We start from the raw sequence: 17,298 nt of genomic DNA on the forward strand, positions 1-17,298 counted from the left end.
TGAATTTAAATGTAGTGGTAGGACGTTACAGTCAGTTTAGAACTGAGTGAAAGAACAAATTTTGATCAAGAAGTCACCTAACCAGGATCCCAGCCTGGTAACCTGGCTGTGCTGGCAGCAGGGTGCTTAGGACAAAGCAGGACAGTGCTTTTCTCATTCCCTATAGTCAGTTTAGAATCTTGAGTGCTAGATACGCAGTCTTGCTGCAGACATCTCTTTCCCATAAAGGATTAAAGACTTGGCCAGTGCCACAACTTTCCCAAGAGAGTATTCCTATCTTCCACTGCATTCTCCAAAATAAAAGAAAGCAGAAAACTATCACAAATAAAAGGTACACTCAACATTGATCTTACTGTTACAGGCAGATGTTTTTAAACAGCTTACTCTATTATTTGCTCAGAATTTTTTTAAAGCCAAAACATAAGGTTTGAATTAAACCTGGAGGCCCAGCAACACTCAAGAAGTACAGGACAGGTGAACTGATAGTTACTTTTTGACCTCCTAGAAAGTGAATCTACTGTTTTGTTCCATAATAAACCTAGAGTAGTTACGGGTACAGTTGCAAGGTATGGCTGTGGTTATGGTCCTTGTTTCTTGAGCTGAAGTATAGGCAGGTTCTGGCAAGTAGCACGCTTGTAACTTGCTCCAGAGGTAGCTTCAGCTGTTGGGCACTGACAGGTTTTGCAGGCACTTATACCTTGCAAGGAGACAGTGGCTAGCTTCTGATTCCTTAGTAGATACTTCCGTAGTTATCAGATATATTTCTGAAGAAGAAAGAAACACAGTTTAAGTCTTACTGTATAATTAATAACTACTGTGCTATTAATTGTATATGCACTGATAAGTTGTAACTGAAACTAACGCAGAAATACTTGTCCGGTAGCAGTAATGTAATACTAAGCTTTACCAAAGAGAGTCCCATTTCTCCCTTGTCCACTATGCCACTGTACCAGTTGCTGGATTTGTATTTCCCAGATGTTCGTAGTCTGGTACCATTAGTCTGATACCAGTAGTCTCTGGTCTGCTGAACAATTATTGCCGCCGCCTTCCAGTACATGTTGCTGCTTTCTAACCTTTGCCTGTTTTTCCTTCACATAGAAAAGGAGTCAGACCAGGTGCTACTCATCTGAGGGGGGCCATTACTATTATGTTAACAGAGATGTAATGTTGAATTTCATTGGACCTGCAGTTCTGATGTTCAAGGCCCTCAGCACCTAACAGAATTGTGCATTTCTCTGGGTAACGTACTGGAGATGAGGAAACCCATAGAAAAAGAAACCATGCTGGTTTATGCAAGACAGTATCAATCAGCTATGAACCACTATGCTTCAAGACTGCTTTCTAGGGATTGGTTTAACAGATCAGAGGGCAGATTTGAATCATTTACATATCCACTTAGGTATCTAGTTCTTCATGCCTAAAGCCATGATACCCCAAAACAAAAAGCTGAGATTGTAGTGGTGGCAGTGCAGGAGTGTAAAGGCAATGACTACACACAAGTTTAACAAAGCCTATAGCACAACTTCATTTATTTTAAATAGAAAGGAATTAATATAATTCCAAAGCAGACATCTCATATGGTATTGTCACACTGGCCTTCAGCTCCCTCTGAAGTCTTAGCCTTCAGAGATGAGGGTTTTTTTGTGTTGGCATTGTTTTGGGGTTGTTTTTTTGAGCTGTTTATAAGTAATGAATTTTCGTTCTCTCAAAGATGAACTGCGAGAACAAGGAAGACTGGGCATCAGAGGCAAGGATGCACTGCCAGAACAAGGAGGAAGATGACAGACTAGTTACAGCAGTCTTCCATTCAAGAGATACCAGAAAGGTGTAAGTTAATAGCAGGCATCTGAAAGAATTTAGCTATTGAAACAGAATAAATTATTTAACCTAACACAACCAGTGAGCTTTGAAAAAATTTTTTTCTTTTCTTTTTCAGGAGCATACAGCCAGTCTGTATTGGGACATGAAAATGTCCATGCCTTAATAGTCCCGAGGTGCCAACTCTTCTCCTAAGGGGTAGTTTGTTTCCAGGTAGGTGTCCTCTTCAAAATTCCTTAGAGCTGAGCCATATCAAAGACTGTAATGTTAAAAAAACTTGAACAGAACTAGTAACTCCAACCTGGAATACTACCTGACAGTGAAGGGCTGTGCAGTGAGTTAACTCAAATTCCCTTAGGGTATGAGGCATTTTAGAAAGCTGCTTTCTTCCATTTCCTAGGTAGGAGTTGTATTAGATCCACGATGACAGTACTGTCTTAGGTGGGTACCACAGCCACGCAGGTACCAGCTGTGTTACTGTTGGGAGAACACCCCATTAGACCCCAGAGGCCCACATGTTCAAACTTAAGTTGCTGCTCTTACTTCTGAAGTTGGGTGACAGGTTTGGAAAAAAAACGATTTAAGGTCTCTGTTTCAGTCCCTTTGAGGGCTGCCTTGCATTTCTAAGGTCTTGGCCTTCTGCTCAGGCCAATGTCTATTATGTTTCCCATCTGCTACAACCTCCTGAAGCAGCACAACACCTGAGAGGGTGCTTTGTTGAGCAAAAATAATAATTAAAATTCACTAGTCAAATTGTATCTCGAAGCATATTCTGATTTGCTAGCTATTAATTAAAACTTCAGCTAATAACTAATACAAGTAGTGATGCTAGGCATTAGATTAGAGGTGCTTCTCAATGAGCAGATTCTTCCCTTCTTAGCAGCTGCAGTTGATCTCCCGGTATTTTGCTGCCATCTTTAAATGGCAGCTGAAAAGGACCTCTGGTGGTGGGCTAGACCAACCTTCTGCCTTACATGGGACATCTTCAGAGCCTTCACAGGTGGTGATTCCACCACCTCTGGCCATTCTGATGCAGCCTCGCCACACTATGCTCCTGGTGAAACAGGTTTTCCTGACTACTCTGCCGAATGCTCCATTGTGACAATTTGTTACATCAGTCACTGTACTCTGCTGAGAAGGGTTTGGCTCTGCTGTATTTGTAACTCCCCTTCAAGCAGCTGTAGGCTGTTAGTTAGATCACTCCTTAGTCTCCCTACTGCCAGACTGAAGGAGCCCAGCTTTCTCTGTTTATTTCTCATCTCAGTCTGTTCAATAGCTTTCACGTGCTTCTGCTTGCACAAGCAGCTGTTCTCTTAGCCTATTCCCTGTCTTGGTTTTCTTCAACATATCGTAAACATCAAACTGATTTTAGTCTTCTGTATTATTCCTGCAAGCAGCTTTCCATTCTTTCCTTTCATGCATGACAACTGTAAAAGACAATGAAATGTTACCAAAATGCTTCATCAGTGCACATTGTAGAACTTCAGGGATTGCTTCATGTCCTTAAAACATTTTTTTCGTAGTTTTACAGAGGATTACTAACTGGGATTAGTAATTTAAAGCAAGCACACAAAGCATAAGCATCTCAAAGTCAATGGAATACAGTGACATCGTGATTCATGGTGGATTTGGGTAACTGTTTAGCCAATGTGCTTTAAAATTACACAGGATTCCTACTTCACTCTAGGTGTACTGAAATGAAGAGTAATTTTCTGGTACTTGAGTTTGATATTTCTGTAGATGTTTAAAGTAAGGGGGGTATAAGGCACATGGAAGCAGGCTGTAGACTTCAAATACAGACATACGTAATCTGCAGAACAGGGTGTTTCTTGAAGCTGAGTGGAAAATGGAGCTGCAGTCCACCTTGCTTCTTGCTGCTGTGGGGTAAACTGCACCCAATTTACTCACCAGTTGCGTGGTAGTGAGCATGTGCATTTAGCGATGCTTTTGGAGTGTTACTGAGCTCTGCAGATTTCAGCACCACTTCTGCTGTAGTCCATGCTTCTTCTCAAGGCTCCAGCTTCTGCAGCCAAAAGGCTTTATTAGTTTTCATTCTTTCTGCTTGCTGAAAAAAGCTCGAAGTAGTAAAAGGAGCACTGGCTCAAAGAGAGGGAAAATAACTTTTTCATTAGTGAACCAAGAAAAAATGTATTTAGAGACAATTTCACAAGTTAATTGCCATGTCTCTTTTCTTAATATACAATTTCAAAAAATCTGCTATTCCAGGACAATTGGAGAGAACTCTGTGTGACTTTTAGTTGATAGTGCAGCAACATTAGCATTGTAGTTTAGGTCAGAAGTGAGTCTTTGAAAAAAGTCTCGATTGTTCCTGCTGTGCTTTGGTTTACATTACAGAGCAATCACAAGCTGGAACCTTTTGGATAAAACTTAAAACAGGAAGATGTGCTCCAACCAGTGATGGGCATTCAGCCCCGACACCAGGCTAGAGCTGTTCTGGGCCAAACCTCTGAACACCAGCATCATGGGTGGCAAGTTCTCAGCAGCAGCCTCCCTGCAGCAGCACGGGCCAAGTCAGCCTGGAAGAGACTTCTGTTCCACTGCTCTGAGAGGAGGCTGGCTGCCAACATCAGCACCTGCGTTGCATACAGGTAAAAACCAAAACACACACATCACACCCACAGCAAGCTTCCTCTGTCTCTCCCACCCACGAGATCCAGTACTATGGATTTAGATGTGTGCTTCTTTCCTAAGGGACCAACAGGGTACAGCTCTTCTATTTACCATTTGCTGGATCTGAATTTTCTGTACTTCCATGTTTGCATCACGTTGTCTTTGCTTCTTGGCTTCTTCCATTTCCAAGTAAATAATGACGTGCTGTCATCCACTGATTACAATCCTTCTCATCCTCTGCTTTTTCTCCCTCTCCTTTTTCACTTTCATCTTCATCTGTATTTTACAAAATGCACAAAGTTAACCAAGGAGACAACAGCCTGCTAGTCTGGAAGTCCTGTCTTTCAGCGGAAGCAGCCCTGTATCAGTGCTCTGGTAAGTACTGTCACTGTGGCTGGCCAGCGTCCCAGGCCAGGGTTGCCGTGCCGTTGTCCAGGTCCATGTCTTTCCTCTGCTGAGGGCTCCAGAGCTGGATGCAGGACTCCAGGTGGGCTCTCACCAGAGTGGAACAGAGGGGCAGAATTCCTCCCTCGACCTGCTGGCCACGCTGCCTTTGATGCAGCCCAGGACTATGTAAGTGATGAGCAGATACGGATTCAGCCCATCTACAGGTACTTTAACAGTAAAAAAAATGGTACTTTGAAGTGAAAATAGAATGTCAGAGATCAAAACCAGAATCGTGTTTTTTAAAAGGTAGCTGTAAACGCTTTGCCCAAAGCTCTGTCCGAGTGCGAGGATGCTGGTTAAGCCTATAGTAGCAAAAGCAATCATGACCAGCATATGGACTCAGACAGGGGACTGAATTTGATTAGCTTCTGTAGTTGTTAGCCCGCTCCCTGTGCATGCTGGGCCTGTGCCAGCGAGCTGTCTGCCGAGCAGTGCCACGGCACTGTGCACGACGTGGCCACGGTCATCAGCCCCTGCGAGCTGGACGCGCGAATGACTCTGGGAAGCACCGATAACAGAGGGTTTTGCCTCAGGGAGGCAAGGCGCTCGCCCTCAGTGCCAGACCGCGGACCGCCCTGTCCCATCGATCGGGGCAGACACAGCCACTGGCAGCGAGAGACGCTTCTGACGCTGGGGAACGGAGTTACGGGGGAACCAGCGGGCCAGGTGACCAGTTTCCAGCCCGGCCGCACAGCCAGCGGGACCAGAAACACCGGCTCCAAGCAGCGAGGCGCGGGGCCGCCGCAGCCGGGCTAGGCCCGGCCACCACTGCCGGTGTGCCCCGCCGCCGGTTGGAGGCCCGAGCCCCCCTCCCCTCCCAGCTCCGGAAGGCCCCCCCCCCGCCGGCTTCACTGCGCGGGCCGCTCCCGGGCCCCGGCCCGGCGCTCCCGGTAACGGCCGGGCCCCGCTCTGCCTCTCGGCGGGCCTCTCCGGGAGGCGCCCCGTCCCTTCCCCGGGCGGTCCGGTCCGGTCGGGTCCGGGGGCAGAGCAGGCCCGAGCAGCGGCGGTGGCGGCGGCGGGCCCGGCCCGGGCGCAGGCCTGCGGGAGCCGCCTTCCGCCGCCGGCGGTTGGTGGAATACCCGTTGGGCTGCAGCGAGCCCGTCCCCGGTCAGAGGCCGCAGCGTCTCCCTCTGCCCCGTCCTCGGCCGCCTGTCTCCCCGCTGGCTGGCGCGGCGCGGCCTGGCGCCGGGCCCGCCCGCAGCCGGGGCGCTGGGGACTCGCCGTTGCCCTGAGGGGCGGCCCTGGGCGCTGCCTGCCCCGGGGAGGGCCCCTGGCGGCCCCGGGAGCGGGCGAGGGAGGCGGCCGGTCCTCCCCTCCAGCCAGAAGCGGCTCCCCGCGGGGGTGGCACCCCGCCGGTCTGCGCCGTGGGCGGTGGGCGGTGAGAGCGGCTCTGCTCGGCCCTCGGCCAGCCGGGTGGACCTGGCCACAGGGCAGCCTCCCGCCTCGCTCGGAGCCCTGCGCTTTCAGCAAGGCCTGCTGCTGTCGAAGCCAGGCCTAGAAACTTGAGGGCGCACAAAAAACCCTTTTCCCAAACTAAAATATTGTCGAGCATCCTTTGTATAAAACTCTCCTAATTTTCTTTTTAGAACTTGCATCATTTTTTTGTTCAGCCAGCGGAGAGTGGCAGCTGTGTCTGGAACAGAGGTTGTGTGCCACAAAGCAAGGCTTTGAGTTTCCTGGGCTTTGCTTTCGGTGGAGCCCAGAAGAGGGAGACACCCTGTTTAGACCCCGGGATGCTCGTGGAGGGAGTCACTGTGGGCAGCCCTCGCTCCGTCCAAAGCAGGAGCGTGGCGGTAAAATTTTATCAAAGCAGCTAAGCTTAAGGAGTGAGGTGTGTGTGTGTGATGCTGGTGTTGGAGAGGAAGTGCCCTGAGGAATCTGAGAAATAATTTTAGATCCAGATCTGTTTACCACAGGTATTTCTAGTCTTTTTGAAAGAACAGTCCAACTGTGGCGTTCTTGTTGCCACGCTCTTTTTGTAGTAGCTATTTACAGCTGTAGCAGGACCTGTTTGCCTCCTAGGTGACCTTTTAAGGGCTGTGATCAAATCACATTTGTATTTTCATCTATTATAATTAGTTCATAGCGTGAGATTTGTTTACAGAGGTAGTTGGAAAAGGCTATAAAAACTGCAGTACTGTAACTATTCTAACCTTCACATGGATTGGGTTGGTTTTTCTTCCTCTGTAGATTCTGTAAAATTGTTTTGGTTTTTTCTGTTACGGAGAATACCTAACTGGAAGTGGGCTAGTAAAAAATGTGACCTTTTGCACTGCAAATTTGTATCCTAAGCCTGAAAAACCTGGGAAAGTGAATTTTTAGGATAATGAATAATAAAAATATAACAGTAATAGTCAGCTTTTGGCTGGAATGGGTTACATTGACAGTCAATTATATATCATGCATTTCTGTCTCAAGTTTAATAAACTAATTCTCATGAAATACAAGCTGGAGATTTTTAAGAACATAACCAGTTCTCTGGCAATTTTTTTTTTCCAAATGTACTTCCAGACTCCTCACGTATATTCGATGTAGATCATTTACAGTTTAACTATGCCCATAAGGTTCAAAAATAATTTTTTTCTGACCACATGAAAACTGCTTCTGGCTTTCGTTGTTGGATAGCCTCAGTATTATTTCATGCTTTTAACTTCTTGAGCAGTAGTACAGCTACAAGAAGGTAGCTGGGTCCCAGCTCCATCCTGTCCTTGAAAAGTAGTATTTATTCCTTCTCTTCTTCTGGAAGATGGCCTGTGTCAAAGCCCTCCTACATCTTTGGACGCTTTGAGAAGAGGATAAAGATGATGTGTAGTCTTTGACTCTGATTCAATTACTTGCTTTGCATAGCGCTGAAATTCACGCTCCTTACAAAGTGCAATAACCTCTCTCTGAGCATCGTAGTCCAAATCTGCTTGCCTTTCCTGCTGTTCTTTTGCCTTCTTTTCAGCCTGATGAAGAAAAGGGAATTACAAAGCTTGGTATTTCTTTCACAACAGAACTGTCCCTTAAAACTTACAGAGGGTAAAAGCTTGCAGGAGATCTGAGGTGATGGTAGTTGACACTTGGCAAATACCATCTCTCCCCACTTCTCTCCCTTGCTGTACCCCCCATAAAAAAAGGGCCATAGAATAGCTGAGTGACCATCAGCATCAGCTGCTGCGCTTTGGTGACCTGCCCAGGAGATACAAGAGGGCAGCAGTAGTACGTCATGGCACAGGTCAGGATGCGATCTGTCACTGCAAACCAGTTGCTGCTGTGAGAGGAGACTGGTCCCCAACACCAGCATATGCAGAGCATGCATGATTTAAAAAAAACAACAAACAAAAGAGAGCAAGCTTCCTCTCTCTCTTCCTCTCAGGCAGGAGCTAGTGCTCTTGGTTTAGATGTGTGCTTTCTTAAGGGACTGACAGAGTACAGCTCTTCTATTTACCATTTGCTGGATCTGAATTTTCTGTACTTCCATGTTTGCATCACGTTGTCGTTGCTTCTTGGCTTTTTCCATTTCCAGGTGGATGTGGTTCTTTTCCATTAATGCATGAAGTTCTTTTTTACCCTCTGCTTTTTCCTCTCTCTCCTTTTCTGCTTTCATCTTCATCTGAATTTTGCAAAATACACAAAAAAATTTAACCAGGGAGACAGCCTGCTAGTCTGGAAGTCCTGTCTTTCAGCAGAAGCAGCGCTCTGGTAAGCCCTGCCATTGTGGCTGGCCAGTGTCCATGCCCAGGGTTTTCAGCAGCCCTGGGAGACGTGCACCCAACATGGAGGTGGGAGAGGGCGCAGGGACCCCAGGAAAGAAGTCAGCGGGCCTGATGAGGCATGCTGATGCATGGCACCAGGGCCACCAGCTGTGATCTGGGCCCAGGCTCCTTGGCTAGAACGAGGAGGAATAAGAACGGGTTGGGTTTCTTACCACCGTGGCTCTGTGTTCAGCGATACACTCAATGGCTGCCTTTTCTTTTGCTTCTTTCTCTTTACGTTTTTTTTCTTGTTCAGCTTCTTGTTTTGCAATGTCTCTAGCAAGACAATCATCTTCGCTCTTTAATGCCTCGTTCATTTGTATAGCTAATTGGCTGACGATTTTGTCCTGATGTTCCTGTGCTAGTCTGCAAAAGAACGTGAGCTACCATAACATTCCAGGGTACACACCTGGGTCTACCTGAAGCATTACTGCTACCAAACTCAGTAATCCCGCTTCTACTCGTCTCTCTTCTTGCCACACAGGCCACCCCACCCACCCAACTCCTTGATCTCCTTGTGTTCCTCCTCTTTTTTTTTTTTTTTAATTATCTGATTTAGCAAATAAATGCTCCCTGTATTCTTGTAACACTAGCTTTCTGGTGCAATAATGATCTGGAGCACTCGGTGAGGAGTCTGCCTAGTGTCTTGCCATCAGGGGAGAAATGCTGGGAGTATTGGCTGCAAGCAGGAAGAGAAGGAAACACAGATTGGCTCAGTGGTATCGTCATGCCGTACCCTCAATGATAAATTGATAAGCAATTTTCCCTTAACAATAACCCAATGTAATTAATTAATATAGGTGCCTAATTAAGAAGTCAAATTATTTTTCTTGATCTGGCTCGGGGAAATACAGCTTATGCCCAAAAATACTTTTGTCAAAGGTTTTCATTGTCTTTAATTGTTGAGGAGGTGGGGGCTTGGCAGGCTATATGGAAGATCACTGTTCCCAGCGCACTGCTGTAGAGCTTTGCACTTCCGGAAGTCTATGTACTTTGAAGGGCAGGGAGAGCGCTCTCTCCCCACACCTATTACTAAGGAACCTGTGAAAGAATTTCCTTTTTCTCCTGAATTCCCTACTCTCCCTATCAGTAGAATTTAATTTTTAGAATAACTGTGGTTTGCCTGAAAGATGACATAAGTCTGGAAGATTTGAAAATGACTACAGCATAATTTTTAGTTCATTTACAATTTATACTCTAGCTTTGTACCTACCTACGCATTTCAGCTTCTTTCTTTTTTATCAGCTTGGCAATAGTTTCCTTTGCTTTAAAATGAGCTTTAATCCGATCATCTTCTTCCTTTTGTTTTTGTTCCTCTACTGCTTTGATTATTTTCTGGTCAGTTACGTGCTCCTGCATGGGCAAAATGGTTCCTGATATAACAGAAGAAGTTCAGACAATTTGGGCCTGGGGCAGCAACTTAAAAGAATCACTCTGTATTCCCTCTCCTTGTGCTTTTTTCGAAGAGAGAAGAGAGGAAATGGATTCTCAGTACTTCCACTTACTTCTGCCTCCTCATTCAAACACGCATGAGGAGGAGATAGTAGATGTGAGGAAGGAGAAGGTTCCCCTTCCCATGCTCTCCTGAGCATCAAAGAGCTGTTTCTCCAGCCCATTAGACAAACTGCTATGCAATGCAGCAAGCATTGTCCCTTGCTCCCATTCACACACACAGGAGAGGGGGACATTGAGAGGAACGGCACTGTGCAACCCCCACCAACACAGACACAGACTGTGCTGCTCCTGGCCTGCCTCATCCAAAACTATGCCAGTCTTCATAGCTGCAGAGGAGTTTTCTGTAATTGTATGTAAAAAAACAACTGTCTTTTGCATGCTGGCCAGAACTGTTAGGAGGCATTTCTGGTTTGCATTTAGCAAGATGCCTTTAAAGATAAAGAAAGAAGGCAGCAGGTCGTGACTAGACTTCCAAACCTCTCCAATCATAAAGGGAAAGTCAAGTTGAAAAGATACTGTTATGTTCAGTCTCAGGCTATTCCCTCTTCGTCACAAGGAAAATGGCTTTAAAATAGAGCAGGTATGTGAAACTTAAATACAGTTCTGAAGTCAAAGAGAATATTCCTTGATGTCTGCAGCAGACTTTTCAATTGTAGACGAATCAAAGCATCAGGTGCCAATGTCCCTTCAGACAAGAGAAGGAACCTGCCTCCAAGAGGCCTTTCTCAAAAGCACAGAGGAAATACATGGCCTGCAGCTGGCAGGGTAGGTGTAGGATCCAATGCTGCTGTGAAGCTGTCAGCAAACCTGTTGCCAGGAGGCCCATTTATTTGTGGGTGTAATGCTGCTGCCTCACTCCAGGCAGGCAAGGTGAAGCAAGCATTTTGAACTGTCTGCTTTCTTGTTACTCACATGATGCAGCCTCCGGCGTTCAGCTTTTTCCTCCTGTTCCTTTTCCATTCTTCTCTGAATTTCCAGTTGGTACAATTGGTTCAACCTCTGTATTTCTTCTCCTTCTCTTTTGTCTTCCAGCTTGGCGAGATCTGCCTGATGCTTGTGCTCCTTTATTCTGAATCGGGAAAGGAGTTGAATAAATGAGCTAGGTACTGCATGACATAATGAACAGATATAGGTTCTGCATAACCATAGGCACCTTGCACTGAAGAATGTAATACTCTGAACTGAAGGTGGGTAGAATATCAGAGGTGAAAAATAGCATCGTTGTTTGTAATGGAAGCCCTCGATCCTCTGACCAGAAATGAGCTACACGGTACGCTCACAGTTTGTAGTCTAGTGGTAACAAGTTTTATCTGGATGACTCATTAGCACCATTGCATTCATAATATTCTGGCCTATCTCTGCAGCATCCTTAGTGAACAAGATTTCCCCAGTACATCCCACCATATCTATGCTGCTCCTTCTGCACATGCAAGCAACAGCTTAAGCTGGTAGTGTTCCACACTTAAGTTCTGCAAGGATTTATGCGTTTGACCTGGACTATGTGAGACCAGACTTTGAACCCTTCCTCTGCCTCAGGGAGTTTGATTCCTTCTATCGGAGCACCAGGGCCAGTCCTATAAATACCACAAGGGACCCATCTGTAAGGTTTGTGGAAATGCTGAGAGAAAGAATGGAGGTGGTGTTCTCTTGATGTGTTCTCCAGAATCTAGTTATGGGCAAATGGAAAACCTGGTTTAACCTTTTGCTTTTCTGGAACCAAAACTGAGTTAAAATACACTTTCAGTAACAACTTTTGAATAGTGATTTGACTAAAACCTATTGATGCCTGCCAGAGGTGATTTTACGGGCAGACTGTTGGCAACTAAAAGATGCTGTGTATCACAGCTTTTCCCTTTTGTGCAAGGTCTTTCATGGAACTCTGGATTTTTCTTTTAAAGTGTCACATTTGTGAATCAAATCATTAGTAAGTTTCTGTAAAAACCTTATAGAATGTATTTTTGAGAAGAGAGTTTAAGTAAGAAATGAAGTAGGGTTACTTTTTGTTAATTATTACTTACTGTTCCAGCAGATCTCTCCGTAGTGCCTGTTGATTCATATAACGCTGATGTGCCTTTTCTTGCTCTCTGAGAATAGCTTCTTTATGTTCATGTTCCTTTTCTTCATCCTTCTTTTTGTTAACATCTGACTTTAACTTTTTAAATTCAACTTGAGCATCTCTTTCTTTTAGGACCTCAGCAAGTAGAAGTGCACTCTGCAAGAGAACATTAAAAGTAATGTGCATGTTCGGAAGACATTCAGTACAATTTGAATTTAAATAATAAGTTGTCAACAAACATGCAACCCTTTCACTCTTTCGTTCTGATGGTATAGGTAGGTTTTTGCACGATCAATAGCCTCCTTCCGTTTTGCTGCTTGGAACCGTTCTTCTTCCAAATCAAGTAACTTTCTTTCTTCCTCTTCCCTTTCTTCACGTAGTTTTTTGGCCTGAAGTTTCTGTTGTGCCAGGCCCTACAGTGCAAATAAAATTAGAAATCACATCTAAAGCCCATGGATTAAAAACATATAAATCATTTGGAAGGTGATGTACTCAATATTTGGGTTTTTTAAATTTCACATTTTAGCTTTAATTAAAAAAAAAACTTTAGGTGTTGATGTTAGATGTTAAATATATTTAAATGGAGTTTAGTTAAAATACATATTTAAAAGCAAATGTTAAACAAAGGGAGTACACCTAGAAATGTTATTCTGAGTGTTTTTGTATATATGAAAACGAATCCCCTTATTTACAAATCTATCCTGTACTTACCATAGTGGTATTGGGCCAGTCTTTTACAGCAGCCTTGGAGTGTAAGTGCATTTCTTCCCGTTCTTTCTTCTCAGCGAGGATGCGTGCTGCTTCTCTAGCTGTGCTGCCAAGACTGTCCCGAATCCTTTCCCATTCTGCTTTTGGCAATACAATTACCTGATGAAGATCTACTTCATTTGGAAGAACATATCCATCTAGAATATTATTTTCTTCGAAATGATGTGACGCTGTGCAGAGGGAAGAAAGGATACTGAGGTTGCTTGATGTCAGAAAATCCTGTATTCAAACCTGTATCAGGATTTGAGTTCTTGCGTAGTAACACCACTAAGTCATCCTGCCAGATACCCCCCGTCCCCGCACTCTGGAGCTAGGACAGGGTGCCTGTGTCCATAGGCTGGCTACGGCCAGTGCCTGTACTCAGGCTCTGGCACTGCCTGCCTCAACCGTTTGTGTGTCCCCTTCCCTCTGTGTGTGTACGCACAGGTTTGGCTTGTGGCAGCCAGCGCTTCCCTGGCAGTACGTGGGCACGGTTCTGAGAACAGCAGGGGCCAGGGAGCGTTCCCGAAAGGAAAGGCAGAATACTGGTGGGGCCACTCTGCTGGCTGGAGGAGGCAGCAGTTCAGGCACAGGCTGTGCCTGACACCCTTGTCCTGCGCACTCGTCCTATTTACTGAAACAGACCTGGCTTGTAGGACAGTGTGATGTGTTGGGAAGATCAGCATTCCTTCATTGTATTAGGCTTGCATACACACGCGCATGCATAAATACAGCTTTTCTAGGTCATCACTGGGGTTTGTGACTTGCCCTTCGCACTGTCACCAGTATTTCTGAAGGAAGTGGAACACTGTATGGAGCGGTCTCATGTTGGAAACTCTCCTGGTTTGTCTGGTTTGCAGCAGACTTTGTAAGTCAAGTGAGAGTTTCTCTTACGGCGATACTGGTGTCTAAGTCAGCTTTCCAGGTGCCGTTGCCAAGCTGTTTGTGTTAGGGCAGGGACTGGACCTGATCCTCTCCCTCCACCCTGAGCCTGCGCGAAGTAAGCGGGCACGGGCAGGCGAGGAGCTGCCAGGCACCCAGCCCTTCTCTGGCTGTCAGCTCTGATCACAGAATCACGGAATCGTTAAGGTTGGAAAAGACCTCTAAGATGATCAAGTCCAACCGTCACCCCAACACCCCCAAGCCTGCTAAACCATGTCCCGAAGTGTCACGTTCACACGTTTTTTGAACCCGTCCAGGGACGGTGACTCCGCCGCCTCCCTGGGCAGCCTGTTCCAACGCCTGACCACGCTTTCAGTGAGGAAAATTTTCCCAGTATCCACTCTGACCCCGCCGACGCAGCCCGAGGCCGTCTCCTCTGGCCCACCGCCAGGGCTTCGGGAGGAGAGCCCAGCGCCCGCCTCGCTGCCGCCTGCTGCCGGGGAGCCGTCGGGAGCCCTCAGGCGCTGCGTGCGGCTGCGGGTCCGTGCGCTCTACGGAACGCTAAGGAGGAGCCTCCTGGCCCGCAGCTGGGGAGCGGGGAGGTCTGGGGACGGGCACGGGGACGAGGAACGACCCCGCAGCCCCCCGCGGCGCGGCACGGCCTTCCACCCCCTCGCCCCGGGCAGCCCCACTCACGGGCCGCCTCCCGCCGCCGCTGCCCGCGGGGCATCCCGGGCCCCGCCGCCATGGCCCCGCGCCGCCCGGGTACGCGCGCCGTTGCCAGGCAACGCGGCGGCGGGGAGTCACGTGACGACGCGAGCGGGAGGCAGGCGGTGCGCGGGGGGCGGGGCTGGCGCGCAGGGAGCCGGGAGCCGGAAGCGGCGGGCGCGGAGGTGGTCCGGGGCGCGGGCCGGCGGGGCTGAGGGGCTGCGCGGCCGGGGTCGGGGCGTGAGGGGCCGGGCCTGGGAGGGAGCGGCGCTGGGGCAGGGGCAGGGGCGGTGGCCCCCGCCCCGGGGGTTCGGTAGCCTGGCGGCGGGCTGCAGCGAGCAGGCCGGTTCTCTGCCGCGACCCGCAGTGTTTGTTCTCGTTGGCTGCTGTGGTTCGGTGTGCGCTTGCGGGGCAGAACGGGCCTGCGCGGTGGCGGTTCCCTTGTGGAGTGCCCCTGAAGGCGTTTCGCCAGGAGAGTCCCGCGGCCGCTGTGTTGGCCGGTGGTGGCAGAGAGGTTCGGAGCCGTCGGTGGAACGGACGGTGCAGGAGCGCTGGAGCGTTGGCGACTGTGCAGCCTGAGCTGAGATCCTGTTGCGTTGTCTGTTATAAACAGGCGTTTGTTCCTGAACTGGGACTGTGCCCTTCACAGACTGCTTTTTTAGCTTCAGCGCTACTTCCCGCAGCGGTGGTGGCCATAAGTAGTTTAGGTAGTTGTCCTAACGCTCCATTTTCTTTCAGAATTTTTCTCTGCTGAGCTCAAGATCAGGGTAGGAATTCAGTACTTCTGTTTATATAAATAATTCTCTTTTTCTATTTGTTTTGGAAACTATTTTCTGACAGCTATGAAATTTCTGTTGGTTTTTGATTTTGACCATACAATCATAGATGAAAATAGCGATACCTGGATTGTGAAATGCGCTCCTGAGAAAAAACTTCCTAATGGATTAAGAAACTCCTACCGCCCGGGACACTGGACAGAATACATGGGCAGAGTCTTTGTCTACTTGGGAGACAATGGCGTCAAAGAAGATGAGATGAAAAGAACTATGACAACAATTCCTTTCACTGCGGGAATGGTAGATCTTCTGGGGTTTATTGGCGAGAACAAAGAGTTGTTTGACTGCATAATTGTTTCAGATTCTAACACAGTATTTATTGACTGGATTTTGAAAGCTGCTGACTGCCATGAGGTGTTTGATGAAGTGTTTACAAACCCTGCAGCATTCAGCAGTGCTGGCTATCTCACTGTACAGAGCTGCCATGCTCACCTTTGCGCAAAGTGCCCTAAAAACCTTTGCAAAAGGAAAGTTTTAAAAGAATTTCTAGATAAACAGTTGGAGCGAGGAGTAAGTTATCAACAAATTGTATACATAGGTGATGGTGGGAATGACTTGTGTCCAGTAATGTTTTTGAAGAAGGATGATATTGCTATGCCCAGGCAGGGGTATACCTTGGAGAAAAAGATTTCTCAGCTGGCCCAAGACCTCAGTCCTGTAGAATGTTCTGTTCTGGTGTGGTCATCTGCTATTGACATTATGGCTTACCTGAAACTGCTTATAAAGGAATAATTCCAATGATCAAAGGGAGCTAACATAGTTATATTTTATCTTCCCGGGAGAGAAAAACTGCATGTTTATAAAAGCACAAAATTGTGAAATTGGGCTGTTAGCTGAACTTATGTTTTTTAAATGCAGTATAAAACTGTTTATGTTCAATCTTGGCCATTGTGGGAAAGTGAAGTTAAAATGGCTTTCTGGCACAGGACGCATTCCAACATGAGTGGAGAAGGGGGTTTGCAAGAGGAATTGCCATTATTCTTAGTCTTCCCCCTTCCCGCCCCCCAGGCTTTTACCAACTACATAACTGACCTTTTCTGTTCCACACGCTTTGGGGACGGAGTAGGATTAGTGCACAAAAGAATGAAATTCTTTGCTTCCAAAACATTAGGTGCCAGGAGCATGGTTCTGGAACTGCTGGGTTTTATCCTTCTTTGATCAGGATAAATGTTTAAATTTTGTAAATTATTTGGTATGCATGTAATCTTGTTTGATCTGCAGATGCATTTATATTTTCAATGTACTAAATATTTTACCAAACAAAATTACTTTTTAATCGTTTGTATTGTATTGTAAAGATAATAAAAGTTACTGTCACTGACAAAAGCCACACACCTGATTTGTGCAATATGTTCTGCTGGCCAGTGTGTCGTCAGTTGCCTGTTCTTGTAAGGGCCTGGAGAGAGAGAGCACCAGTGTAGGTGTGAGACTTTGGGTGACACCTTCATTTATTTTGTCAGTCAGACCCCTTCTCTTCTGGAGGGCAGTGAGGACATTGCTGTTCTGTTTAAATAAAAGTCACTGTCCCGTTCTCCTGACTACCGCCCTGACAGTTTGCTGCTGCCACTCCGTACTGAGCTAGCACTGGTTTGATCTTCCATGCTGACAGCTCTGAGTCAGCCAGGTGCTTTCTTTTTTCTTGCCGGGTTTCTGCTGCAATGCACAGGCCCACAGAACAGTGCATACGTATTCGTGCTTACACTGAGCTTACCTGTTCGCTCTCATCCATATCTATGGTATAATCACAGGCTGGAAGGGAACATCTATATGTCCATTTTAACTTCTTAACAGAACTGTTCTGACTCTAAATACTTTAAGGAATAATTTGCGAACATGCAGTCTTTCTCATTACGACTCACAGTGGGATGAGCCCCAAGAGCTGGGCTGTGCATATAGAGATATTACAAAGAAGTCTTGTTAAATAATGTATTTTCATGCCAAATGTCTTCCTTCTTGTAGTCCCACAAAAGGTCCAAAATGA

The 17,298-nt window shown here is 46.8% G+C and overlaps 2 protein-coding genes across 2 annotated transcripts; one reads left to right on the forward strand and one right to left on the reverse strand.

Moving 5' to 3' along the window:
• Positions 1–7,309: 7,309 nt before the first annotated feature.
• CFAP210 (cilia and flagella associated protein 210) lies at positions 7,310–14,534 on the reverse strand. The gene is made up of 9 exons (XM_075430312.1): positions 14,470–14,534; positions 12,856–13,082; positions 12,384–12,557; positions 12,107–12,300; positions 11,001–11,157; positions 9,847–9,986; positions 8,807–8,999; positions 8,327–8,491; positions 7,310–7,844 (listed from the first exon to the last, which is right to left on the reverse strand). Exons 1-9 carry the CDS (start codon positions 14,519–14,521, stop codon positions 7,653–7,655), a joined length of 1,494 nt encoding a protein of 497 aa, XP_075286427.1. The 5' UTR covers positions 14,522–14,534; the 3' UTR covers positions 7,310–7,652.
• Positions 14,535–14,625: 91 nt separating this feature from the next.
• Positions 14,626–16,641, forward strand: PHOSPHO2 (phosphatase, orphan 2). The gene is made up of 2 exons (XM_075430289.1): positions 14,626–14,666; positions 15,322–16,641. Exon 2 carries the CDS (start codon positions 15,324–15,326, stop codon positions 16,047–16,049), a length of 726 nt encoding a protein of 241 aa, XP_075286404.1. The 5' UTR covers positions 14,626–14,666; positions 15,322–15,323; the 3' UTR covers positions 16,050–16,641.
• The last annotated feature ends 657 nt before the right edge of the window (positions 16,642–17,298 follow it).

The sequence above is a fragment of the Opisthocomus hoazin genome, chromosome 9, assembly GCF_030867145.1.
Source record: "Opisthocomus hoazin isolate bOpiHoa1 chromosome 9, bOpiHoa1.hap1, whole genome shotgun sequence".
In the NCBI taxonomy this organism is placed as follows: Eukaryota; Metazoa; Chordata; class Aves; order Opisthocomiformes; family Opisthocomidae; genus Opisthocomus; species Opisthocomus hoazin.

Bases quoted from the DNA above. Each gene is read 5' to 3' on its own strand.
- CFAP210 (XM_075430312.1), bottom strand. From the start codon at position 14,521: ATGGCGGCGGGGCCCGGGATGCCCCGCGGGCAGCGGCGGCGGGAGGCG. The intron at 12,301-12,383 runs GTTTGTTGACAA...GTTCTCTTGCAG, and splicing joins AAAGAGTGAAAGGGTTGCAT to AGTGCACTTCTACTTGCTGA. The intron at 9,000-9,846 runs GTAGGTACAAAG...GTTCTTTTGCAG, and splicing joins AAAGAAGCTGAAATGCGTAG to ACTAGCACAGGAACATCAGG.
- PHOSPHO2 (XM_075430289.1), top strand. From the start codon at position 15,324: ATGAAATTTCTGTTGGTTTTTGATTTTGACCATACAATCATAGATGAA.